Below are 27,857 nucleotides of genomic sequence, written 5' to 3'. Positions count from 1 at the left end.
TCAAGCTCAGAGAAGGCTTGTTAAGAAAAATTACCGTAAATGACCTAAAAAGAATGGTTGGCTAAATCCAATCGTTGGCAAGGACAGACACCTATAGGTTCGAAGGAAGCCAAGGAGACTAAGGCCAATTTGAAATCAAAATGATAAACAAACAAATACAAAATCAACACATCAAAAGGACAACATGATTTCTCATTTATTTTTTTAGTACAAAACTAACTACTGTTCAGTCCTGGTAGTTAATTGCACTCCCCTGGTGTCCTAGGACGGAATTAGTCCCTTATTAGGAGAAGATAAAAACCAGAAGGGTTTTGGCCCTCCAGGACTGACATTGAACAGCGCTGAGGGACTTAGTAATCCAAAAACCCTCTTACTCCAAGACACTTCACATGATAACTATAATGTCAGCTAAAGAATGGTTCCCAGACATCCCCTGTGTACATCTTAAGCCACACTGCTATGACTTCTCCTCATTGTGGACACTCCTATGTTTGATAAGGTTACTCTGAAAGGAGAAGCTCTTGTGACACAGCTTGCACATGAAAGGCCTCTCCTTGGTGTGAACAGTCTGGTGCTGCTTCACATAGTTCGCATGAGCGAAGCGCTTTCCACACGTYGGGCAGGCATACGGCTTGTCGGCGTCCGTCTTAATGCTCGGCCTACCACGTTGTGACCCAATGACACCAGATGAGGTAGAGGGAGAAGTAGGAGCCAACTTCGAGCTACCTCCTTGACCTCTAGCCATTGTTTGGGTGTTGTTGGGATTGTGTGCTGTGTTATAGGCTAGGTACCTCTCATGGTGAACACCCATCCTGACCCTGTCTGCATTCGTGGGGTTACCATGAGGCAGCTGAGGAAGGCTAGGTCCAGGTCCAGYCCTTCTATGAACCCAGTCACCAGGCATTAGACGAGACCCTGAAGGAGAAGACAGACTTCCTGAAAGACTACCGCCAGGGCGGTCTCCCACCACTCTCTGTGAAGGCTGAAGCCCAGGGTGACCTGCTCTGTCCATCATGGATACTATGGCGTTTGCATCATAGGAAAAGGAGGATCTCTCTCTATCAGCCCCAGGCCCTGCTCCATCCCTGCACTGAGACTGTGAAGAGKAGGGTCTGGGCTGCAGACTYGATCCCTGACTGGAGCCTCTGTCTCTCTGATGACCAGCAGGACWGAGGTTGTTCAGTCCACCTGTCCACTGGTTGTGTTCTGTGTGGTGGTGGAGTCTCTCAAACTCGCGTTTGGGTCCTGGTTCTGACTCAGAAAGGAAGAGTGAAGGCTCCTGGTCCCGGATCCTGATCCGGGGCCAGAGTTTGTGATCAGCCGCTTCAGAGGTCCACTCTCCCGCACCAGTAACACTGGATATCAGCAGGTCTTCTTCGACTGCAGACTGCAAAAAAAGATTGTACAGAAATGCTTAAAGGTTWATATAAAAAACTCTTTGCTGTACACACAGAAACATGACATGATATTATAAACTGTTAACCACAGCCAAGCCCATCTCTAATACTTTGATATAAGTACCTTAACAATATGGAGCCATTGGAGTGTATTATTAAAACAATTCCATGTGTGTTGATTTAAGAATGAAGTATAATGTTTTGGTTTGACTGAGATAAGGGAAACTCAGTCCCTAAAAATACAAATAAAAAATCAAGTTAGAGTCAATTCTGTATTTAATTTCAACAAAAATAGCTATAAGCTCACAACTGTGAAGTACAGTACCTTTATCGCACAAAACGATACGTGACAAGTAAAATATATTTTCTCACTGTTAATGTAACCAGGTAGACGTTTGGGGTCAGACCCCGACCCTACTTGGTACCGGAAGGTTAAAGGGAAACATTATGGCAGTCTGCAGTCTCTCTTACTTGGTCAAGTTAGCGTGTTATTCAAGCAGTGTTGCGCGCAGTTAGACAATGGTCATCGGTCCSGTATGCTTGCTTCACCGTGAGCTACAACCGACAGACGGGGATACAGTGTGTGTGTGAGAACATGCGTTGCGTCGCTGTTTTGAAGAACTGTTTTGGACATTACGTTGACTATTGTAATGCAGATTAGTTACTGTCGCTATTCATAAATGAAGTACATYACATGCTCCATTTCTCTCAAAAGGGAAGACTGGTAATGTGTAACCAGCCCGTTTGAGTCATTCCGTGTGGGTTACAGATAAGAAACGGTATGTTACTTTTTGCTGATTTATATTGATTTTTGTAAAAGCTCAGACACACCGGTAGGATTGTCAAACGTTTGTCTGCCGACAGTACCTCTGAACCGTGTCGACAGCCAGTACCAGCCCATGGCCAAATGTTTAGCAATCGTTAGCATATTCGCTAACTAGCACAATATAGCTAGCTAAGGACACTGCACTAACACAGGCAGCTGTTTCATTGAAACTAATCCATTGTGCTTTAATTACTAGCTACAGTGGTTAGGTTGCTGGGAMGAAGTATTTACTGTTGTGTGCATTGCGTCTGTGCACTTAGCTAGTTACCATCCAATAGCTTACACTGCATATGAAGTGTGACTGGCTCATGACATTTAAACGTGGATGTACAGAGAAAATGCCCTATTTCTCTCCCCCCCCCTCTTTTGTTGTCAGTCCTCTTAAACAGTTCGTGCTCTCGGATTGGCTCAAAGTCAAGTTGTTGGCCAATGACGAGCATTACGATTCTGCAAGTAGAAACCGCAGGTTCGTCGCTACCGGGTCGGCACGCAGCAGGTACCGCTTTTGTTCTTGTAAGAGAAGGAACGACCTCCCACTGTGATAAGTACATATCTGCAGTGAGATTCTCACTGCATAACCAATTGCATTTTCATCTTTAAACCATGCATTGTAGCCATGTTGTATTTCTTACATTGTTCCGTTTTTGGTTTCAGATTTGGCCTTTGTTAGACCTGAATAGCTATATGAGCCTCTGATAGGCTACTAGAACTCTATGCATTAGGCATTTTACCTAAATAATGTGAACCCGATCTGCTCCTATACAGACCCATTTATACAGTATCTTCCACTTTGCTCTTTTGTCTTAACTATTTTTATAAAAAGGGAAACTGGGTTGTGCCTCTAAATGAGGGAGAACCTGAGTACATTCTCAATATTAGACTTTTCTGTACCTTCGCTTTAATAAAATACAATTTAGAATACTTTGGAAAAGGTTCATCASACACATCTTCACTACTTTGGCAAGTAAACATGACACTTAATCGGTGAAACATTTTTACAGACATCACACCAACCATCACCATATCTACTCGGCCTCATCATACTCATTCCTTCCTCAGTTCACCTCAACCAGTTCCCTACTACATCCACAATCAACAGAATTAACTACAAACTAACTAGTACTACATTGCATGTCACTATACTCTATACATGGMCTGTGTGCATTTTCTGTTGGTGTATCCTGAGGTAGCTCCTCTCTGAGAACCTCTTCCCGCAGTGCGATCAGCTTCTCTCCCGTGTGGACCTTCGGGTGATTCTTCAGCTGGTGCTGGCAGGAGAACCTCTTCTCACACTGGGGTGCAGCTGTAGGATTTCTCCGCTGCCACATCAGGACAAGTGTGAAACATTGGCCTGGCACAGATGGCAGCCGAACGGTTTGTTCCCCGTGTGCAGGTATTCGCAAACTGGGGTACGCCAAATAAAAATGTGATCCACATTTTAAAATTTTCTTCACATTTTCAAACCGTACATTTATATTTTCCAACGGGGCTATACATTTGGGTTAGGTTTATTTCCTGCCTGAGTAGCCTTGTTTTCACTGTCTAAGAAGGGGCTAGAAGCGTCTTATATGGTGAGCTACTGAGTGGCTAGGACAGGCAAGCCCCATACTATTGTGGAGGACTTAATTCTTCCTGCTCCGCAGATATGGCTGGGACAATGCTGGGGGAAAAGGCCCAAAAAACTATACAGACAATGCATTCATCAAACGACTCTGTTTCACGACGCATCAGTGACATGGCAGGAGATGTTTTGAAACAATTACTGCTTTGCATACAAGTCAGTGAATTATATGCGTTACAGCTGGATGAGTCAACAGACGTGGCGGGCCTATCACAGCTCCTGGTATATGTCCGTTACGTTTATGGGGGGTCAATTAAGGAATACATTCTCTTCTGCAAACCACTGGAAACCAGGACAACATGAGAGGATATTRTTTTAAGTACTGGACAGCTTTGTGACATCAAATGGACTTTGGTGGTCAAGATGTGTTGGTATCTGTACTGATGGCGCAAAAGCCATGACAGGGAGACATAGTGGAGTGGTATCGTGCGTGCAKGCAGTTGCTCCTGATGCCACTTGGTTACACTGCAGCATCCACTGAGAGGCTCTTGCTGCCAAGGGAATGCCTGACAGCTTGAAAGACATTTTGGACACTACAGTGAAAATGGTTAACTTTGTTAAAGCAAGGTCCCTGAACTCTCGTGTATTTTCTGCATTATGCAATGATATGGGCAGCGACCATGTAACGCTTTTACAACATARAGAAGTGCGCTGGTTATCAAGGGGAAAAGTATTGACACTTTTTTTTAAATTGAGAGACTAGCTTAAAGTACTTTACTGCCCATCATTTTCACTTGTCTGACCGCTTGCATGATGACGAGTTTCTCACACGACTGGCCTCTGTTTTTTCTCGCCTGAATGATCTGAATCTAGGATTACAGGGACTCTCCGCAACTATATTCAATGTGCGGGATATATTCAATGTTCATTTGTGTMCAAATGAACTCAAGCTTARGCACAATGTCAAATGTGATATAGCGAAGCACCTGAGTGAGCTGGGTGCGCAATTACGCAGGTACTTTCCCGAAGCGGATGACACAAACTGGAATCGTTATCCCTTTCATGCCCTGCCTCCAGTCAACTTACCGATATCTGAACAAGAGAGCCTCATCGAAATTGCAACAAGCGGTTCTGTGAAAATCAAATTTAAATCAGAAGCCACTACCAGATTTCTGGGTAAGGCTGCGCTCAGAGTTTCTTGCCTTGGCAAATCAGGCTGTTAAGACACTGATGCCCTTTGCAACCACGTACCTATGTGGGAGTGGATTCTCGGCCCTCACGAGCATGAAAACTAAATACAGGCACAGACTGTGTGTGGAAAATGATTTAAGACTGAGACTCTCTCCAATACACCCAACATTGCAGAGCTATGTGCATCCACTCAAGCACACCCTTCTCAATTAACCTGTGGCGAGTTATTCACAACTTTTGATGAACAAATAAGGTTTTATATGTAAGATGGCTAAATAAAAAGCAAAATGATTTATTATTATTTGTGCCCTGGTCCTATAAGAGCTCTTTGTCACTTCCCACAAGCTGGGTTGTGACAAACTCGCACTCATTCTTATGTTTAATAAAAGTATCATATAGTGTGTCTGTGTGGCAGGTTTACAATGATAGCAAAAAAACATTTGAGAGTGCACTGACCCTGGTGCTAAAGGGGGTACGCAGCTGGAATGTTTGAAGGAGTATGGGACTATAACAAGTTTGGGAACCACTGCTCTGGCGGATCTCCACCTGTTTGGGGAAACTGAAGGCTTTCCCACAGAATGAACACGGGAAGTGCTTCTCTTTGTCACCAGATCTACTGATGGTGTTACTACTACTGTTATTTGTCAATGGGCTTGTGTAGCCATTTAGTGTTGAGCCACTGGCATTGTCTGAGGTCTGGTTTAATATAAGGAGAGTGTGAGGACAACGAAGGCCAGGTAGTGTCTGATGTCACAGGGTCCATGTTCCAGTTGATAGATCCTATAGAAGGCAGGCTGAAGGCAGCACCTGTTAGGGGGTTAACCTGAGGCGTCAGTCTCTCTGAATCACAACTATAGGAGCAGGACGGAGCATCGCTAGCAGAATCTGTGTCTGTCCTCCTGCTGCATACTGACACGTCCCCGCAGACCAAATCTATGTCTCCTCGTCCCCGTAGTCTGCAGTCTGTTGTCAAGTTCGGATGTTGTTTTGTTTTTCGACTGTCTGTTTCTGGTTGWGGTAAATATGTTATTCCCTAGCCTGAGTTGAGGACGCAGTCCCATCCACTGACCTCCACTATGTCACCTCTGGTCCTGACCTGCTCAGTGACYTCATCCCCTGGGCTCTTGGCTGCACCGGTCAGGGTCTGGGAATCCAAGATGGCTGTCCAGTCTCCTCTATTAGCCTCCAACCAACCACCTGCAGGAAGAGGTTAGAAAATAGACTTTCCAAACATGACAGGGAAAACTCACTTCATTTTGGTAAATTAACTGGTCAAGTTCAGCCATTATAATGTGTGTTTTTGTATGTAAACATACGTTCTATTGATTTCATTTTATGGATGAGGAAAAAAATAGCCTGGCGCATCAATTTTCCTTTTGAAGATCTGTTACTGTATGTAGACTATAGGCATTGTCTTACGTCAGATAGTGAGACGATTCCTCCAGCACGGATGAGGGATGGGCCTTGCATAGAAGCGATGCCACCTMTCGGAAGACAATGGGTTATATGTATTTCTCTCTTACCTTGCTCCCCCATCTTTAGTCCACTCTGCAGGTCAATGCTCTCTGGTCCGTCTTCTATCGTCTCCTCTTTGACCAGCAGCAGGTCAGGCTTCCCATCCTCCATGTCTACTGACTGTAAGAYATACAGAGTGAGAGGATGTTGGATCAAYAAATCTGATATGAGCACCCTGCTATGGAYCATCTTCTGGTTGGGGTATGAGTACTATGCAACATTTAGTTAATTTGTTACTATGCAAYCGTWTTAGTTGATTTGATTACTTTACACMCTAATGGTTTGATAATTCAAAGGCATGGTCCCACACTTAAGACAAAATGAATCAAGACCTGGCCCCGTATCCACAAAGAGTGCTGATCTAGGATCTTTCCATATAATCTCATTCATTATGATCTAAAAGGCAAAACTGATCAAAGATCAGCCCTCCTACTCAGTCTTTGTGGATTCGGGCCCTGACCTAATATAATTCAGACAGTAGTTTACAGTGGGCTCACCTCATTGAGACTGTGTGTGGTGCTGTGCTGCTCAGCTGGTTCCTCTGTGGGTTCAGGAGGAGGTGTAGTCTGGTTGTCCTCCATGACCATGTTCCCCTCAGGGTTGCCCAGACCCTCCTCACACCCCTCCTCCTTCACCAGCAGCACCTCTGAACCGTCCTCCTGGAAGAGACAGGTGATACAGATTACAGACATACACTCCCTCAGGTACGTATACACACACAGACACTTTCAACATGGAGTGTTTACCCATCCCCACTACGTCTGAGTCCTATACTGTAGTTACAGAATGATTTCATTGTTGTTAAACCCATCATGGTGGACATAAATATGATGTTGTGGGTAAATATGAGTCAGCTATGATAAGTCAAAAGTCAGACAAACCTGACTAAACTATTTTGACGTGTACAGTAGGTGTTTGTTAGTATGTAGGTATATTGGTTATAAAGCGCTGTCAGGTGTATGCAAAATAGGGTGAGATTAGATTTGATGTATACTAAAGAGTCTCAATGAAAGTCTTGGAATGAAAAGTCACATTTTGTGTTTATTAACCATAAACAAGTTTTAAATACACCATATGAAAACCACACATAAAAACGTCTCAACTAGAAATCAACATGAACTTGATGAACTGCATTCATTTTCTCATTAAAAGTGTRTCGGGATAAAAAGTAGTTYGAAGTAATGAAATAGGCATTTGTGAACATCATATAGCCTACTCAGTACAAACACAATATGTAACAGACTTTTTATGCTATACTGTTTGTCATTTTACCTTTACATGTTTAAGTCATTTAGGACACACTCTTATTCAGAGCAACTTACAGGAGAAATTAGGGTTAAGTGCCTTGCTCAAGGGCACACAGATTTTTCACCTAGTCTGCTCAGGGATTCGAACCAGCCAACTTTCGGTTACTGGCCCAAAGCTCTTAACCGCTAGGCTACCTGCTGTCCTCTAAATGTGACGTATATATTGCACAATGTCTGGGCCTTGCATTTCAACACGCTTGGTTGTTGTGGAAATTTACCCATTACTGCGGTTTACTTTGTGCATGCATCTACAGTGCCTTCAGAAAGTATTCAGACCGCTTGACCTTTTCCACATTTTGTTACGTTACAGCCTTATTCTAAAATTGATTAAATAAAAATCATCAGCAATCTACACACAATACCCCCTAATGACAAAGTGAAAAGTAAAACAAATTAACTTATTTACATAAGTATTCAGATTATTTGCTATGAGACTCGAAATTGAGTTCAGGTGCATCCTGTTTTCATTGATCATCCTTGATGTTTCTACAACTTGATTGGAGTACACCTGTGGTAAATTCAAGTGATTGGACATGATTTGGAAAGGCATACATCTGTCTATATAAGGTCCCACAGTTGACAGTGCATGTCAGAGCAAAAACCAAGCTATGAGATCGAAGGAATTGTCCYTAGAGTTCTGAGACAGGATTGTGTCAAGGCACAGATCTGGGAAAGGGTACCAAAACATTTCTGCAGCATTGAAAGTCCAAGAACACAGTGGCCTCCATCATTCTTAAATGGAAGAAGTTTGGAACCACCAAGACTCTTCCTGGAGCTGGCCACCCGGCCAAACTGAACAATCGGGGGAGGAGGGCATTGGTCAGGGAGGTGACCAAGAACCCGATGGTCACTCTGACATAGCTCCAGAGTTCCTCTGTGGAGACGGGAGAACCGTCCAGATGGACAACCATCTCTGCAGCACTCCACCAATCAGGCCTTTATGGTAGAGTGGCCAGACGGAAGCCACTCCTCAGTAAAAGGTACGACAGCGTGCTTACGACAGTTTGCCAAAAGGTACCCAAAGACTCTCAGCCCATGAGAAACAAGATTCTCTGGTCTGATGAAACCAAGATTCAACTCTTTGGCCTGAATGCCAAGCATCATGTCTGGAGGAAACCTGGCACCATCATGCTGTGTTGTTTTTGTTTTCAGAGGCAGGGACTGGGAGACTAGTCAGGATCGAGGCAAAGATGAACGGAGCGAAGTACAGAGAGATTCTTGATGAAAACCTGCTCCAGCACGCTCAGGACCTCAGACTGGGGCGAAGGTTCACCTTCCAGCAGTACAACGACCCTAAGCACACAGCCAAGACAACGCAGGAGTAGCTTKGGGACAAGTCTCTGAATGTCCTTGAGTGGACTTGAACCCGATCGAACATCTCTGGAGACCTGAAAATAGCTGTGCAGCAYTGCTCCCCATCCAACCTGACAGCTTGAGAGGATCTGCAGTGAAGAATGGGAGAAACTCCCAAAATACAMGTGTGCCAAGCTTGTAGAGTCATACTCAAGAAGACTCGYTGCTGTAAATGATGCCAAAGGTGCTGAGTAAAGGGTCTGAATAGTTATGTAAATGTCATATTTTTATTTTTAATAAATTAGCAAAAATGTCTAAACAGGTTTTTGCTTTGTCATTATGGGGTATTGTGTGTCCATTTGATGAGGGGGGGGGGGAACTATTTAATCCATTTCAGAATAAGGCTGTAACCTAAAGAAATATGGAAAAAGTCAAGGGGTCTGAATAGTTTCCGAAGGCACTGTACGTCATCTCGCGGAGTCTACCTTCAATACAGGGTTTAATCTAAATATCAGAAGCTGTCGAGTGGAATGATTACTTTCTATGTTGTGGAATGTTTTTTTTGCAGGTGTATCTTGAGGTAGCTCCTCTCTGAGAACCTCTTCCCGCAGTGCGTACAGGCAAACGGCCTCTCTCCCGTGTGGATCTTCAGGTGCATCTTTAGATGGTCCTGGCGGGAGAACCTCTTCTCACACTGGGGGCAGCTGTAGGGTTTCTCCCCTGTGTGGAGCCTCTTGTGCCTTTTCAGGGTGCCAGCCTCGGTGAAGCGCATGTGACACTGGGTACAACTGAACCGTTTCTCTTTACTATTGCCTGATGTGGCTCCCCCTCCCTGAGCCTGTGCTCTAGCCCTGTCATTTGGGTTCAAACCCTGATCGAAAAGGACGTGGCTGTCTGAATCGGAAGGTCTCATCGATGTGGACACTGGGTCTTGATCCCTAAACAAGTGTAAAGGAGAGTGGGTCGCAACATTTGGATTTGTCTCTAAGTTTTCCCTGTAATCTAAGAAATCTCTGCCCTGTGAGYGTAACCTAGGAGATGGACAATCTGCATTCCATTTGGGAGCAACGTCACCCTCCAATTTCACAGTCACTTCATCTACGACTAGACCCTCCCCTTTCTCATCTAGGCACCCTTCAGAGTATACACTACTACTGTAATGGTTCCAGTCCCCTCTAGACAGATCAGTCTGTGTCTCTAAACACAAGGGCATGTTGCCAGGGTCCAWCTCTGTAGTGTAAGAACAAGACGGATCATCACTGCCAGAGTCTAACGATTCACCATGACCACTTGAATAAACRGTTCTCTGGCTTTGGTGAAATACTGGTAAATACTCTGAGCCGGGGGCAGGAGGACAGCCCAGTCTCCGCACCCCCAGTCTCTCTGGTTCTGATCTGTGATCAGAACCTATGTGTAAGAGCCTGTGTGTTACAGTTAACGTCTTTGTGTCTGTCGCTGACTTGAAAACGGCGTTCTGCGTTCCACTGACCTCCGTGATGCTGCGTATGGTCCTGGGCTGTGCTGGGGTGGTGGTGGGATTCTTCGTGGCTACAGGGGGCGCTCCAGACCCTCCAGTCTGGATGTCTCTGCTGTGCCGTGTGTCCTTCTGTCCCTCAGTCCTCTCCTGCTTGACTCCAGGACCTGCAGCCTCTGCATCTGCAGACTGACAAGAAAAGAAGAGGTTATTATCGGTACAATGGTTGAATTGGATAACAATYTCGAAGAGAAGTCTCACAAGCTCCCCTATGGCAGATAAATGAGGATGTACATGTAAGCAAGTGAATAGCTGGGGACACATTTGATTTACAAAGTAACACATTTTTAATGCAACACTATTCCACTAACCTCTATCACGATAACGTGCTGGGTTGAGGTTCCACTCCCCTCATCAACAGTGATTGGTTGGTCATCTGTCCATGTGCTGTGTCCTGCTGGTTTCACAAAGCTCCTGTGGCCTTCAGTGAGATGTCCTTCACCTGAGAGAGTGATTMGGGGAATATAGGTTGTTAGATTAGCTACTGTCTGCTCAACGGTATAGACCCCTTTCTTGTTAGCAAACATTGCCGCACGAGGGCGACTCGTACAATTTGGTTGCAGAACTCAGGGGAGTTAAAGGAGTCCATACCTTTTTAAAATGTTATATATATATATATATATCTTCAATAGCTCTTAAACAAAGTGTGCTAAGCCTACCCCAAAAAGTGGATTTTTATCCATCCTCCCCTGATTCAGAACATATTTTCATATTCATGACACACTTTGTTCAGGAGCTAGTCTGGGTACCAGTCTTCTTAGCTAACATTCCACTCCTGTCATTTTCCAAAGAGACTGGGCTTTGGCAATTTCAACATTCATTATGCAGKCGGATTTACCGCAAGGTTGCTGATTGTTAGTTGGCAGCATTAATATTTTCCATGACAACGTTATGGAACATGYCGTGCGCACAAATTTGGCAAAATAGAATTTGAATTTTAACAACTACAATAAACCTGCTATGCATTGTCTCACGTCAGATGGCAGAATCCAACGTGCTCTGACATAAGACAATGCCTGCTACGGTAATTCCCTTGAAGGCAGTGTCAATGCAAGATCATGTTGTTCAAAGATGACTCCGTCATGAGAGAGAGAAATAATGATACAAAAAATATTAGCCTACAAGATTCAATCGAGCTACATTTTATTTAATAAGAGGAAAGTTATGCAGAACTGGCACCTGTCTTCATTTCTTGCACTGGCTGGTCATCATGACTTGCTTACATTRTTACTAATTTCAGTTCTATTTGTTCCTCCTCACTTATACTTTCTGAATGGACATTAGGAAAAACAGCTCAATGCAGACCAGCAAGGTCTTGAAACTGGAGTAGCCTCTCCAAGCCACGGCAGCTGGGCTTCGCCGATTTAGTTATGGTATGCAAAAAAGACCAGCCATACTGTCTGTGTGAACTACAGGGCTCTAAATTAGCATACWGTTAAGGATGCATATCCACTTCCTAGTATCCAAGACACTCTAGATACCCTGTRGACGACCAAATGGTTTAGCACTTTGGACTTAGCGTCAGGCTACTGGCAGATAAAACTTATTCCCAGCGACGGTAAGGCGGCCGCTTTCTGCAGCAGGAAGGGCCTCTGAGTGGAATGTGTGCCTTTAGGGCTTTGCAACGCACCAGCGACGTTTCAATGTTTAATGGACCGCGTCCTGGCCGGAATGCAATGAGAGACCGGCGGCAGGTAGCCTAGTGGTTAGAGCGCTGGGCCAGTAACCGAAAGGTTGCCGGATCAAATCCCTGAGCTGACAAAGTAAAAATCTGTCTTTCTGCCCCTGAACAAGGAAGTTGGCCTACCGGAAAACAGTGGGTTGTCATTGTAAATAAGAATTTGTTCTTAACTGACTTGCCTAGTTATACAATTAAATGTTTATCTCGATGACATCATCCTGGGAAGGGATGTCATGGAGACGCTCTAACGCCTGGCACAAGTGTTCGATCGGCTAAGCCAAACCAACCTGAAATTGAAACCCTCCAAGTGCTGTCTCTTCTGCCGACAGGTAACCTACCTTGGACACATCGCTTCTGAACACGGCATCGCCATAGATCCCCCCCCCCCCCAAAAAATCTGAAAGTCCAAGAATGGTCCCAGCCTACCTGCGTTTAAGAAGTCRGTCAGTTCGTCGGCCTGGTCTCGTACTACCGACGTTTTGTCAAAGATTTTGCTGCTGCAGCCAAGACCCTGCATGAGCTTACAAAGAAGAATGCTCATTTCCAGTGGACACGAGTGCCAGGAGGCGTTCAAAAAAATGACAGCTACTCACCACCGCACCACTGTTGAGTGSGCTACCTACTCAACAGTGGGCTATCCACTCAACAGCGACGACCTCATCCTCGATACAGACGCCAGCAACTTCAGCATTGGAGGCGTCTTGTCCCAGTGAMGAATGCATTCTAGAGTACGGGAGCCAGCGGCTGTCCTCCACCGAGCAAAACTATTGTACCACACGGAGGGAGCTACTGGTAGTAGTGGAGTTTACTACACACTTCCGTCAATACCTGCTTGGAAGACCCTTCATCGTGCGCACCGACAACAGCAGCRTTTGGTGGCTCAAGGATGAAGGAACCAGAAGGTCAACTGGCGAGGTGGCTCGAGAAGCTTGGAGTATAACTTCAAGGTCATACATCATCCAGGACGCCACCACAAATGCTGACGTCCTGTCCAGGAGGCCCTGCCGCCAGACTTGCCCCTGCACTATACAGGACCCTACCCAAAATAATGACCGTTTCAGGTACCAGGAAGTGCAGTCTGACCTTGGCCTCAGCATAGCTGATAACGCTGTGGAAGCTACTTTTACGGAGCTCTGCTCAGTGGGGGTAGGAGAAGACCCCAGCCTACAGCCTGCACTCCCTGAAATCTTCTGGAGCTGCCTTCAATGTGGAGTCGGGTCATCGGGACAGTGAAGATGACACGTTGGACGTGGAAAAGATTAGCCTCACTGTTCTGTTCCATGGATGGACTACTGAGGAATTACGTCAAGCTCAGATGGCTGACTGACATGGGCCCRGTGAAGAGATGGCTCGAGGAAGGACAGGAACGGCCATCGTGGGGTGCTGTGTCGCCAGTCGGGCCAGCGACTGAGGCCTATAGGAGCCAGTGGAAGAGACTATGTCAAGAACGGKATTCTCTTATGGTGCTTCTACTGTACCGAAGGCGCAGTGTTTTACCCACAGATACTCCTACCTCGTGTGTTTGGGACAGACATCATGAAGCAGATGCATGACGGCCCAGTAGGTGGTCACATTGGCGTGGAATGCACAAATGCCCGGCTGCAGACAAGACACTACTGGTACCGAAATAGAGAGGATMTCACACTATGGTGTCGTACATGTACCAGCTGTGCCGCTAAAGCCAGACCTTCGAGGAAGCCCCAAGCACCTATGGGCACTGTCCGCGTGGGAGTACCTAAGGAGAGGATCACCATTGATCTRATGGGCCCCATGAACGAGACAGAATGCTACAATCGCTACTTATTGGTTGTTCAAGACTAGGGTTGCACATTTTGGGGAATATTCAGAGGTGAAAACTTTCCGTGGGAATTAACGGGAATATATGGGAATATTTGCAAATTAATATTAATACCATTTAAATGTAGATGTTTTTTTACATTGGATATATTTACCATATCATATGGAGACACAAACAAACCTTATAAGTAGACATAATTGCAAATGATTAAATCCTTCCAATAGAAATAAAAAAAATAACAATTTAGTTACGAATTGAACTTTCAATGAGTTGACWCTTCACATGGGATGATTTCACTGAACAACAAAAGAAAGGAAATATTTAATGATCCCCAATGATCCATCGCATCTCCCAAAAACATTTTCAACATGCATCTGTAAAATGATAGACTAGAAACTAAAGCTTTGGTTGTCTTCCTCTCAGGCTTCCATGTCTTCTCCCTGGACGACCTCAATGTCCACCTCTTGAACATCAGACTGAGGCCTCATCTTCACTGTCACTTTCCAACCTTGTTGAGGATGGCTTGTTGTCAGGCTCAAAAAGCCTAAAATTTGCCCGGATGGACACCAATTTTGTTCACAGCATTGTCTGTCACCAGTGCAAATAGCTTCAGTGGTCCAAGGTCATTGATGACTGCCTTCAGCTCATCTGCAATGTAGAGACCGGTGTGTCTGTGGTCCCTTGTGTCTGTGCTCTTGAAGAATACTGGTTGAGGGGTGGAGATGATGTAGTTAATCATTCCTTGCCCACAAACATTCGACCACCCATCAGAAATGATTGCAATACAGTCTGCTTTCTCTATGATTTGCTTGACCTTCACTTGAACTCTGTTGAACTCTGCATCCAGCAAATTAGTAGATAAAGCATGTCTGGTTGGAGGGGTGTATGCTGGACAAAGAACATTCAGAAATCTCTTCCAATACACATTGCCTTTGAGCATCAGAGGTGAACCAGTTGCATACACAGCTCGAGTGAGACATTCATKAGCATTTCTCTGACTACGTTTCTCCATTGAATCAAAAAAAKRTCTGATTCCAGGAGGACCATGAGCTGTTGCTATCGATAAGGTGTCTGATTCATCATTTTCACCTTGAATAGAAGTAGAGGGACTTTTGTCAGAGGTTGGTTGTTGTGAGTGCTAAGGGAATTTTATGCACTTGGTCAGACGATTCTGCATCTTTGTTGCATTCTTCACATATGATTTGGAACAATATTTGCAAATGTACATAGCTTTTCCTTCTACATTAGCTGCAGTGAAATGTCTCAATCAGATAGTGCTCGTAGCATTTTCCTGTAAAGAAACAATATATACAATTCCATGTACAGATAAATAGTTAAGCAGTTAGATTAAACAACTCCTTTGTAAGATAAATGTTTTAAATGAAACATGTATGGAAAGAGGCGAATTAACACTCCTCAGTTAGCAGGCTCAAGCAACCCACATGTTAGCAAAAACTAACTAGCAGAAATTGTTAACAAGTTAGAAATTATTAAAAAACACTTTGCTGTAGGCTACTATTTACTAGTTAACAAAAAATCATGTATGTCATATAAAATATATTCACCCCACCCAGTATTGCAATCAAAACTTACCAGAAAGGATGTAGTCCTTGGCTCAGACAGTGTAGTAATGTGGGCCCAATAGCATCTCATTAGTGTACAAGATCTTGAGAATCAGCTGTACATGTGATGGAAGAATGCACTGGGCATGCAGAGGGTTTTGGGGATAGTTTAACCAAAATATGCCACAAGACCTAGAATTGCCTTATGTGTATCCCACAAAAAAGGTTCACTGTTATAAGCTCTTTTTTGATAAATCTAAGAAATTCCCCAGGGCTTAACTTCCCATGGAAAAATTCCAGAAATTTACCAGAAAGATTGCAACCCTATTCAAGACTATTTCACAAAGTGGGTGGAAGCCTACCCTCTACGATCAAGCCGTGACAGTGGCTGAAGTTCTGACAGCTAAATGGGTGTGTCGCTGTTCTGACAGCTAAATGGGTGTGTCGCTATGGAGCCCCACAGACACTCCACAGCAATCAAGGCTCCAATTTCGAGTCTGAAGTCTCCCAAAGAATGTGGCGCAGCGGTCTAAGGCACTGCATCTCAGTGCTAGAGGCGTCACTACAGACCCTGGTTCGATTCCAGGCTGTATCACAACCGGCCGTGATGAAGTCTCATAGGGTGGCATACAATTGGCCAGCGTCGTTAGGTTTGGGCAGGGTACGCCGTCATTGTAATAAGAATTTGTTCTTAACTGACTTGCCTAGTTAAATAAAGGTTAGCCTATAGAGCAATAAAGACAGTTCAACAGGGTTCACTCTGAACATGATGCTCCTTGGAAAAGAAATAACAGAACCCATCAACCTGGGCTGGCTTGCAACCTGATCATGAGCATGCCAGACCCTCCACAGTATGTTGTACTACGAGACATTGGAACATGCTCACCAGATTGAAAGGGAAATGCAGGGTCAGTCTGTGAAGCGTGCCAAAAAGCAGTATGACAAGAATGTCGCAAGGCCACACTACAACGTTGGTGACACAGTATGGTGCTTAATTAAAGGAACAAAGCGGGTGCCAGACAAAGTACGATGTTCCTACCATCCTATATGGGTCCTTACTTCATACTGGGACCTGGCTCTCGCTCTTCCACTCTCTATTCCTCTTATAGCTCTTGAACTAGTTGCCTAGCCCAATGCGTGTCCCAGAAGTACAGTCGTGGCCAAAAGTTAAGAATGACACATTAATTTTCACAAAGTCTGCTGCCTCAGTTTGTATGATGGCAATTTGCTATACTCCAGAATGTTATGAAGAGTGATCAGATGAATTGCAAATTCCTCTTTGCCATGCAAATGAACTGAATCCCCCAAAAACATTTCCACTGCATTTCAGCCCTGCACAAAAGGACCAGCTGACATGTCAGTGATTCTTCGTTAACACAGGTGTCAGTGTTGACGAGACAAGGCTGGAGTCACTCTGTCATGCTGATTGAGTTCAATAACAGACTGAAGCTTCAAAAGGAGGGTGCTGCTTGGAATCATTGTTCTTTCCTCTGTCAGCCATGGTTACCTGGAAGGAAACACGTGCCGCATCATTGCTTTGCACAAAAAGGGCTTCACAGGCAAGGATATTGCTGCCGTAAGATTGCACCTAAATCAACCATTTATCGGATCATCAAGAACTTCAAGAGAGCGGTTCTTGTTGTGAAGAAGGCTTCAGGGCGCCCAAGAACGTCCAGCAAGCGCCAGGACCGTCTCTTAAGTTGATTCAGCTGCGGGATCGGGGACCACCAGTACAGATCTTGCTCAGGAATGGCAGCAGGCAGGTGTGAGTGCATCTGCACGCACAGTGAGGCGAAGACTTTGGAGGAAGGGCAGCAAAGAAGCCACTTCTCTCCAGGAAAAACATCAGGGACAGACTGATATTTGCAAAAAGTACAGGGATTGGACTGCTGAGACTGGGGTAAAGTCATTTTCTCTGAATCCCCTTTCTGATTGTTTGGGGCATCTGGAAAAAGCTTGTCCGGAGAGAACAAGGTGAGCGCTCCACAGTCCTGTGTCATGCAACAGTAAAGCATCCTGAGACCATTCATGTGTGGGGTTGCTTCTCAGCCAAGGAAGTGGGCTCATTCACAATTTTGCCTAAGAACACAGCCATGAATAAAGAATGGTACCAACACATCCTCCGAGAGCAACTTCTCCCAACCATTCAGGAACAGTTTGGTGATTAACAATGCCTTTTCCAGCATGATGGAGCACCTTGCCCAAAGGCAAAAGTGATAACTAAGTGGCTCGGGGAACAAAACATTGATATTTTGGGCCATTGCCAGGAAACTCCCAGACCTTAATCCCATTGAGAACTTGTGGTCAATCCTCAAGAAGCAGGTGACAAACAAAAACCCACAATTCTGACAAACTCCAAGCATTGATTATGCAAGAATGGGCTGCCATCAGTCAGGATGTGGCCCAGAAGTTAATTGACAGCATGCCAGGGCGAATTGCAGATGTCTTGAAAAGAAGGGTCAACACTGCAATATTGACTCTTTGCATCAACTTCCTGTCTTGCAGGAAATCACGCAAAGAACGAGCAGATGTGCTGGTGGCATTGTCATGGGGGGGTCATGTCAGGATGAGCCTGCAGGAAGGGTACCACATGAGGGAGGAGGATGTCTTTCCTGTAACGCACAGCGTTGAGATTGCCTGCAATGAGCCTCCAGGGGTGGCGCAGTGGTCTTGGGCACTGCATCGCAGTGCTAGCTGCGCCACCAGAGTCTCTGGGTCGCCCAGGCTCTGTCGCAGACCGGCGTGACCGGAGGTCCGTGGGGCGACGCACAATTGGCATAGCGTCGTCCGGGTTAGGGAGGGTTTGGCCGGTAGGGATATCCTTGTCTCTTCGCGCTCCAGCGACTCCTGTGGCGGGCCCCCTAACCGAGGGGCCAGGTGCACGGTGTTTCCTCCGCACTTGGTGCGGCTGGCTTCCGGTTGGAGGCGCGCTGTGTTAAGAAGCAGTTGGGGGTCTCGGAGGACGCATGGCTTTCGACCTTCGTCTCTCCCGAGCCCGTACGGGAGTTGTAGGATGAGACAAAGATAGTAATTACTAGCGATTGGATACCACGAAAATTGGGAGAAAGGGGATAAAAAATTAAAAAAGGAGATGCCTGCAATGACAAACAGCTCAGTCCGATGATGCTGTGACACACCCCCAGACCATGACGGACCCTCCACCTCCATCGATCCCACTCCAGAGTACAGGTAACGCTCATTCCTTCACGCTCATTCCTTCAACGATAAACGCGAATCTGACCATCACCCTGATGAGACAAAACCGCGGCTCAACTGGCACTTTTTGCCAGTACTGTCTGGTCCAGCGACGGTAGGTGACGTTGTTGCCGGTGATGTCTGGTGAGGACCTTCCTTATAAACAGGCCTACAAGCCTCAATCCAGCCTCTCTCAGCCTATTGCGGACAGTCTGAGCACTGATGGGGGATTGTGCGTTGCTGGTGTAACTCGTGCAGTTGTTGTTGCCATCCTGTACCTGTCCCGCAGGTGTGATGTTCGGATGTACCGATCCTGTGCAGGTGTTGTTACACGTGGTCTGCCAATGCGAGGATGATCAGCTGTCCGCCTGTCTCCCTGTAGCTCTGTCTTTGTCGTCCCACAGTACAGACATTGCAATTTATTGCCCCGGCCACATCTGCAGTGATCATGCCTCCTGCAGCATGCCTAAGGCACATTCACGCAGATTAGCAGGGACCCTGGGCATCTTTCTTTTTGTGTTTTTCAGAGAGTTAGAAAGGCCTCTTTAGTTGTCTTAAGTTTTGATAACTTTGACCTTAATTGCCTACCGTCTGTAAGCTGTTAGTGTCTTAACGACCGTTCCACAGGTGCATGTTCATTAATTGTTTATGGTTCATTGAACAAGCATTGGAAACGGCGTCCCGTGTGGCTCAGTTGGTAGACATGGCGCTTGCAACGCCAGGGTTGTGGGTTCATTCCCCACGGGACCAGGATGAAAATGTTATGAACTTTCCAATTTGTAAGTCGCTCTGGATAAGAGCGTCAGCACTAAATGACTTAAAATGTAAATGGTTAAAATGGTTAAACCCTTTACAATGAAGATCTGTGAAGTTATTTGGATTTTTACAAATTATCTTTGAAAGACAGGGTCCTGAAAAAGGGATGTTTCTTTTTTTGCTGAGTTTATGTTGAAAACGTTTTTGGGAGATGCAATGGATCATTGGGGATCATTCAATATTCCCTTTCTTTTGTTCATTTGTTCTTTTGTTCTTTTGTTCACATGGGAAATCATTCCCATGTGAAGAGTCAACTCTTAATTTTTTTGCTGAGTTTATCTAATTTACATAAGTATTCACACCCCTGAGTCAATACATATTATCACATTTGGCAGTAATTACAGCTGTAAGTCTTTCTGGGTAAGTCTAAGAGCTTTGCACATGTGGATTGTACAATATTTACACTTTATTTRGTATTATTCACGCTCTGTCAAGGTGCCCTTCATTGCGAGGCATTGGAAAACCTCACTGGTCTTTTGAAATTCACTGCTCAACTGAGGGACCTTTTAGAGAGAATTATTTATYGGGTACAGAGATGAAGTAGTCACCCAATGTTTAACACTTATTGCACACAGAGTGAGTCCATGCAACTTATTAAGCAAATGTGGAAACAGTCAAGGGGTGTCAATACTTTCTGAAGGCACTGTAATAGCTGGACAGGGACCGCAACTACGGAACAGTGAATGCTATTTAAGAACTATTGAAGACTGAAATCCGTAAATAATAATAATTCAACAACGAAAGAAAAGTGGATTTTCCTCCATCTTCTGATTTTAAAATATATTATTTTCTTAGTCATGGCACGCTTTGTTAAATCCGAAATCGTATTGTAATGAAATAGCAGGGAGCAGGTCTCGAACCCTCGACCTTCTAGCCCGAGGTCCGGCGCGCTCTCGACTGTGCCGCAAAAGCATGCTCGTGCGGCAAAATCGTATTGTAATGAAATAGCAGGGAGCAGGTCTCGAACCCTCGACCTTCTAGCCCGAGGTCCGGCGCGCTCTCGACTGTGCCGCAAAAGCATCCTACGTGCTGCAGAGTCGATCTCCGCGCTTATAAACCCAGGGTCGTTACAGTATTATCTCATGCTTGGTATTATTGACGAGAGAAAATATACACCGAATTCCCAATATAAAACAAATGTGACCTCGGTCAGTTTTGACATTGTCTAGAATTGGCAAGGATGTAAACTAACACTTAACTTTCTGCAAGACATCCAAGTAATCACATCAGATGAATTATTGCATACAATCCAAACACATGCGCAGAGGGGAACGGGGCTAAATGTACCTCTTACAATGSCTCTGTATCGGTCGAGGATCTTGACACTTCTGGGACGACTGCCGAGGACGCGCTCTCGCATTGTCCTCTCTGCGCGCTCCCGTGACACCTTCAGTTCCAGTAGTTGTAGTTTCCTCCGCAATGTCCTGTTTTCTTTCTGGCTTTGAGTTATTTCTAAACGACACACTGCATAGTCGTCGTCTACGAGTTTACAGATCTCTGCCACGGCTGCGTTTGCTAGCACCTCCATGATGGAGGCTATTTGAGTGTGAAAAACCATAACGTTACCATTACAGTTAGCCATTGTTAGTTAACCTTAGCAGCTAGCTAGGCGTTACCTAAATAACACATCAATCAACCAAGTCCTGTCCCTAACGCGAATTAAAGACTGCCTGTGGTAGGTAGGTAGGTGTTGCTATGAAATAAAATGTCTTATTTTGAGTTAATAAKTGTCGAAATAACTATAAAAACGCTAAGGTAGTCTTGGTCACTGCTCACTTCCGTTTACTTATTTTTCTTCGTGTAGTTTTCCGGCAGACTAGACGTTTTGTTGTGTATTTCTGCCTGACACAGGTCGGAGCGTGAATTGCACATTTCGTTTACAAAAATGGGAAATAAGAAATTGCACAACCACCCAACAAATACAGTTCCTTCAGAAAGTATTCACACCCCTTGACTTTTCCACAATTTGTTTTTAATCTTCATTTTTAAATTAATAACATTTAGATTTTTTTTACCTACACACAAAACCCCATAACGTCAAAGTGGAATTATGTTTTATTAATTTTTTACAAATTAATTAAATGAAAAGCTGAAATGTCTAAAGTCAATAAGTATTCAACCSTTTGTTATGGCAAGCCTAAATAAATTCAGGAGTAAAAATMTGCATAACAAGTCACATAAYTTGCATGGAGTCACTCTGTGTGCAATCATGTTCAACATGATTTTTGAATAACTACCTCATCTCTGTACCCCACACATACAATTATATGTAAGGTCCCTCAGTCGAGCAGTGACTTTCAAACATAAATTCAACCACAAAGACCAGGGAGGTAATCCAATGTCTTGCAAAGAAGGGCACTTATTGGTAGCTGGGTGAGAAGAAAAAAAGACCTTGAATATCCCTTTGAGCATGGYGAAGTTATTAATTACACTTTGGATGATGTATCAATACACTCAGTCACTACAAAAATACATGTGTCCTTCCTAACTCAGTTGCCGGAGAGGAAGAAAACCGCCCAGGGATTTCAACATGAGGCCAATGGTGACTTTAAAACAGTTAGAGTTTAATAGGTGCAAGAGGAATAACTGAGGATGGATCCACAGCATTGTAGTTACTCTACAATACTAACCTAAATGACAGAGTGAAAAGAAGTAAACCTGTACAGAATAGAAATATGTTTGGAATAAGGCACCAAAGTAAAACTGCAAAAAATGTTGCAAAGAAATGAACTTTTTGTCCTGAATACAAAGCGTTATGTTTGGGGCGTATCTAACAAAGCACATCACTGAGTACCACTCTTCATATTTTCAAGCAGGGTGGTGGCTGCATCATGCTATGGGTATGCTTGTCATCGGCAAGGACTAGGGATTAAAAATAAATGGAATAGAGCAATACAGGTATTGTGGTCCCGTGTGGCTCAGTTGGTAGAGCATGGCGCTTGCAACGCCAGGGTTGTGGGTTCATTCCCCACGGGGGGACCAGGATGAATATGTATGAACTTTCCAATTTGTAAGTCGCTCTGGATAAGAGCGTCTGCTAAATGACTTAAATGTAAAAATGTAAAGGTATGCAATGCTCTGAGACTTACCCATAAAGACTCACAGCTGTAAGGCAAAATACTAGAGGAAAACCTGGTTCAGTCTGCTTTCCAACAGACACTGGGAGACAAATTCACCTTTCAGCAGGACAATAACCTAAAACACAAGGCCAAATATACACACATTTACTATGGAGTTGCTTACCAAGATGACATTGAATATTCCTGAGGGGCCTAGATACAGTTTTGACATAAATAGGCTTGAAAATCTATGGCAAGACTTAGCTGTCTAGRAATGATCAACAACCAACTTGACAGAGCTTGAAGAATTGAAAAAAGAATGTGCAAATATTGTACAATACAGGTATGCAATGCTCTGAGACTTACCCATAAAGACTCGCAGCTGTAATTGTTGTTTAWGGTGATTCTAACATGTATTGACTCAGGGGTGTGAATACTTATGGAAATTAGATATCTGTATTTCCTAAACATTTATACAAATATATTTTCACTTTATCATTACGGGGTATTGTGTGTGTAGATGGGTGTGATAGAAAATATATTTAATCTATTTTGAATTCAGGCTGTAACACAACAAAATGTGTGATAAATCAAGGGGTATTAATACTTTCTGAAGACACGTTAAACTAGGTGGCTTTGATTATTTCCTGTAACAAATTCCGTATCAGCCAATGATACGTTGAAGTAGTTGGACGTGTTCCAACACTTGTTCATGGAAGCGTCCTTAAAAACTTCTTTAGGGATAGGCGTTCCGTCAAGGGGTCAGTTGTAAATCATGCAGCGCCTTGTGTCACGATCACAGATTTTAGAGAAACAACAAATGTCGGTACATATAAGTGTATTCGTCTGAAAGCTTTAAATTCTTGTTAATATAACTGCACTGTCCAATTTACAGTAGCTATAACTGTGAAAAAAATGCCATGCTATTGTTTGAGGAGACCTAACAACAAAACACTTTTTTCACCACGATAGGTTTGATAAATTCACCTCTGAAGGTGAAATGTGAACTTACATTCTGAAATTTGTTCCGATTTATCATCCAAAGGATCCCAGAGATAACATGAAGTGTCGTTTTGTTAGATAAAATCCTTTTTCATATCCTAAAAAGGTCCATATAGCATGCACGATCGATTTTGTATTTCCACTCGTTCAATTTCCAAAGAAAGGAATCTGTGAAAATCTAACCCTAAACGTTGCTTCAAACAGTCAGATCACGTTCGTATGTATTCCTCAGAGATCCTAGAACGTAACCAGACTTCACTATGTCATTAGGGGTGTAGTATATCCTATAGGACTCCCAACATTTTTGTCATAGAGCGACGCCTTCATGGCACGTCGATGACGCGGGCGGTCTTCACTTGATCGACTCTAACTTTGTCAAACAAAGCTAGCTAGATAACCAATGAGCTGGGCTTTACGGGAGTATCAGGAAACCCTGTTTCTGTCACAAAATGTAGTTGACAAACCTTGTGCGACAGCATTCCTTTTCCTTCTGTACAAAAATTATAAGAATATTCAAAGTTATGTAGTTATGAAAACTGGTTGTTTTGCAAATGTTGAACTTATAATATGGCTACTAATACTGGAAAAGCTAAATCAAAGTCCAAGTATACAGATTTGACTATATTCTTGCAGCAAAATGTAATATGAATGCAAATGTCTCCTTCGCAATTTGCCCAAATGTACCTGGGTGACTTCATACTAATGTCATGTAGTTCGCTCATACTTCAAGTTATCCGTCTGAAGCTTTGCACATATTCTGCTGTCCTCTTTTGAACACCATCAGAATTACAACCAGAGTGATGGCTAGAAGTGGGACCTTTCTGTTGCATTTCAAAGATGGTGGTAGAACAAAACAACAACCGGTTGTTTTTTTCTTTGTATTTTCTTCTACCAGATCTATTGTTATATTCTCCTACATTCAATTCACATTTCCACAAACTTCAAAGTGTTTCCTTTCAAATGGTACCAATAATATGCATATCCTTGCTCCTTGCTTCAGGGCCTGAGCTACAGGCAGTTAGATTTGGGTATGTCATTTTAGGCGAAAATTAAAATTAAAAAAAGGGGGCTATCCCAAAGGAGTTTTAACAGAAGTACTTCAGCACGCCACGTACTGATAATCAAAGCAACTACACGTATTTGACTGACTGGTCAAATTGCTCTCTGTGCTTAGCTCCACGTAATTGTCTCATTGTGAGAAGGGTTCGAATCRCACGTTAGTTTTTTTCCCCTTTGAAATGTACAATTACATTTATTGTGTTAGTTTGTTGAGAAGGGAAGTAGCCTACCGCAAACACTTTGAAATTGAAGATTAAGAATGTTTGAAGGCAGAAGAAAATTACATCTGCTATGGCCTAATAATCATATTACATAGACATGTACACCTACATTTAGCCCTTCAACGTTTTATATGCATTTTTATAATAATCTACTTCGTCACATATGCGTTATTGGACTCGAGGACGAGCATTACAAAGTGTAATAGATTAGGATTACAGGTTGCACTCTCACTTACATCCTACAGATGGCAGTATTGCAGTTATTTTAAAGAAGTTTATTGCAAATCCGGACGCGAACCCACGCTTACCTTCCATATCCGCAGTTTTAATGGAGGAATACGTTTAGCTATATCAGTATCAGATGGATAATTACTTATATTTGATAAAGGCATCGAACTGTCTAATAAGAATTTTCTGTACTATAGGAATTCCTATCAACAATATAGCTATATCCTACATTCATTCACACCATAGTGTCCTGTTTATGCTATAATTTAATGTGTGAAATACTGGAACCATCTCATGTAAAATCCATGAATTCAATGTAAAAATGCAGACCGACACAGGCTTTTTTTTGTTTTTTTTTCATATTTTTTTTATTAACAACAAAACCAATACAGGAAGTACATGCGGGAACAGAAGTATATATAAATAATATACAAAGGACAATTGGGCTAGGGGGTACAATATCACATTACACAAGGACCTTAAGGGACATACATACACTTATAATTCTAACAGCTTTTTTGTTAGTAGAGTATTTAGTTGTCTTAAAATACAGTTKAATTTATTTTTGTAAGGTAAGAAAATGTGGTGTTTTGTTTGTAAATTTACATTTGTGAATATGACATTTGGCCAAAAGAATAATGAAATTAATTACATAAAATTGTTTCAGTTTATTTATATCATAGGTAAAAGAATCCAAGCAGTACATCTCTCCACAATAGTGTAAAATCTTCATAAATGTGTTCAATTATAAATCTCCTGATGTCTTGCCACAGTTTTCTTCACATGTAGTCAAGGTCACTCTAATCTGAGGTGAGAACAAGTGTATTTTTCCCCTTCAATAGTAAAAAATTGGCACTTTACATTTTATGCAATAAAACTTTGTTAGGTATGAATTTTGCACTGAGTAGAGGAGACAATAACTTGTCTTTTGATACTTTAGCTGCAGTCCTATGTTGAGCTAACCTTGAGATTTAGCCAACATTAGCACACATGTCACTTTGGGGCAAGTTGTCTCAATGACCTTGGGGCAAGTCTTCACATGTGACAACTTGCCCCAGTATACATAGACACATAGAACATGCTCAAAAAAACATTGTGATATTGTGTAATCGGTTCTGATAATAGTATTAAATGTAAATTGATTATTATATATACGTATAGTTTAGAGCAGCAGACATATCCCTGGCAGGCTCTGGTGTGTGTGTGTGTGTGTGTGTGTGTCTACTAACACACCACATGCCTACTGTATGAGACAGTATATCCACAGACACACACACTACTTCATACAGTGTCGTGAATGTAGTGTGGTGTTATGAATTGCATTGTGGCAACAAGGATAGTAGACAGGGAGGTGGGTGTAATAAGCCTGTAATGAATATGTAATTGCAATGAGGAAATGTGTTTTTGAAGGAAGGAAGGAAAGAAAGAGGGGAAGGAAAGAAAGATGGTTAAAAATGATAAAATAAAGACAATGGCAGCACACCACCTGGCAGAATGTTAAAGGCAGTGAGGCAGGTGACGTTGCAGAACAAATCAATCAGGAGTACAGCGAAGGATTTTGACATAAATTACCGTACACTGACTCTGTATTGTCAAAAGGTTACCAGAGAAGAAGTTGAAAGAACAGGCATTTCTCAGCCTTGGCGTACAGGCCATGCTCCAACAGTCGACCAAGCACTTTGCGCACCAGGGACACATGCTCGGCGCGTGCAGCGGAGTATATCAGAATGTCATCAATATACACCACTACACCCTGCCCGTGTAGGTCCCTGAAAATCTCGTCTACAAATGCTTGGAAGACTGATGGAGCATTCYTCAATCCGTACGGCATGACAAGGTACTCATAATGCCCTGAGGTCGTACTGAACGTTCCCCACTCATCTCTCTCCCGGATACGCACCAGGTTGTAAGCACTCCTGAGATCAAGTTTGGTGAAGAAGTGCACCCCGTGCATTGACTCAATCGCCATGGCGATTAGAGGTAGCGGGTAACTGTACCTCACCGTTATCTGATTAAGGCCTCGATAGTCAATACATGGGCGCAAACCTCCCTCCTTCTACACAAAAAAMAAACTCGAGGAGGTGGGTGAAGTGGAGGACCGAATGTACCCCTGACGCAGGGATTGTTTGACATTGAGACATATGTTTCCATAGCCACGGTCTCCGCCTGTGACAGGGGATACACGTGACTCCTGGGAAGTGCGGCGTCTACCAGGAGATCTATCGCACAATCCCCCCGTCGATGGGGTGGTAATTGAGTCGCCTTCTTTTTGGAGAAGACGAGAGCCAAATCGGCATACTCGGGGGGGGGGAATGCGCACGGTGGAGACCTGGTCTGGACTTTCCACCGTAGTAGCACCTATGGAAACCCCTAAGCACCTCCCCGAGCACTCTTGCGACCACCCCGTGAGAGCACTCCGTTGCCATGAAATAGTGGGGTTATGACAAGCTAACCAGGGTAGACCTAGCACCACCGGAAACGCAGGAGAGTCAATGAGAAAGAGACTGATTTTCTCCGTGTGACCCCCCTGCGTCACCATGCCCAGAGGAGCAGTGATCTCCCTAATCAACCCTGACCCTAATGGTCGACTTTCTAAGGCGTGAACTGGGAAG

At 43.7% G+C, this 27,857-nt stretch overlaps 1 protein-coding gene across 2 annotated transcripts; it reads right to left on the bottom strand.

Moving 5' to 3' along the window:
• Nucleotides 1–173: 173 nt before the first annotated feature.
• On the bottom strand, nt 174–21,471 carry LOC111971295 (transcriptional repressor RHIT-like). Of its 2 annotated transcripts, none has more exons than XM_024147442.2 (7): nt 20,964–21,471; nt 10,936–11,066; nt 10,580–10,753; nt 6,988–7,149; nt 6,499–6,610; nt 6,045–6,172; nt 174–1,387 (listed from the first exon to the last, which is right to left on the bottom strand). In XM_024147442.2, exons 1-7 carry the CDS (start codon nt 21,256–21,258, stop codon nt 458–460), a joined length of 1,932 nt encoding a protein of 643 aa, XP_024003210.2. In that variant the 5' UTR covers nt 21,259–21,471; the 3' UTR covers nt 174–457. The 2 variants fall into 2 exon arrangements, with proteins under 2 accessions (XP_024003210.2, XP_024003211.2); XM_024147443.2 differs by having other exon boundaries at nt 6,072–6,172.
• Between the last annotated feature and the right edge of the window lie 6,386 nt (nt 21,472–27,857).

Source organism: Salvelinus sp. IW2-2015, linkage group LG13 (assembly GCF_002910315.2).
Source record: "Salvelinus sp. IW2-2015 linkage group LG13, ASM291031v2, whole genome shotgun sequence".
Lineage (NCBI taxonomy): Eukaryota > Metazoa > Chordata > Actinopteri > Salmoniformes > Salmonidae > Salvelinus > Salvelinus sp. IW2-2015.
This window is presented reverse-complemented; position numbering and strand designations above follow the sequence as displayed.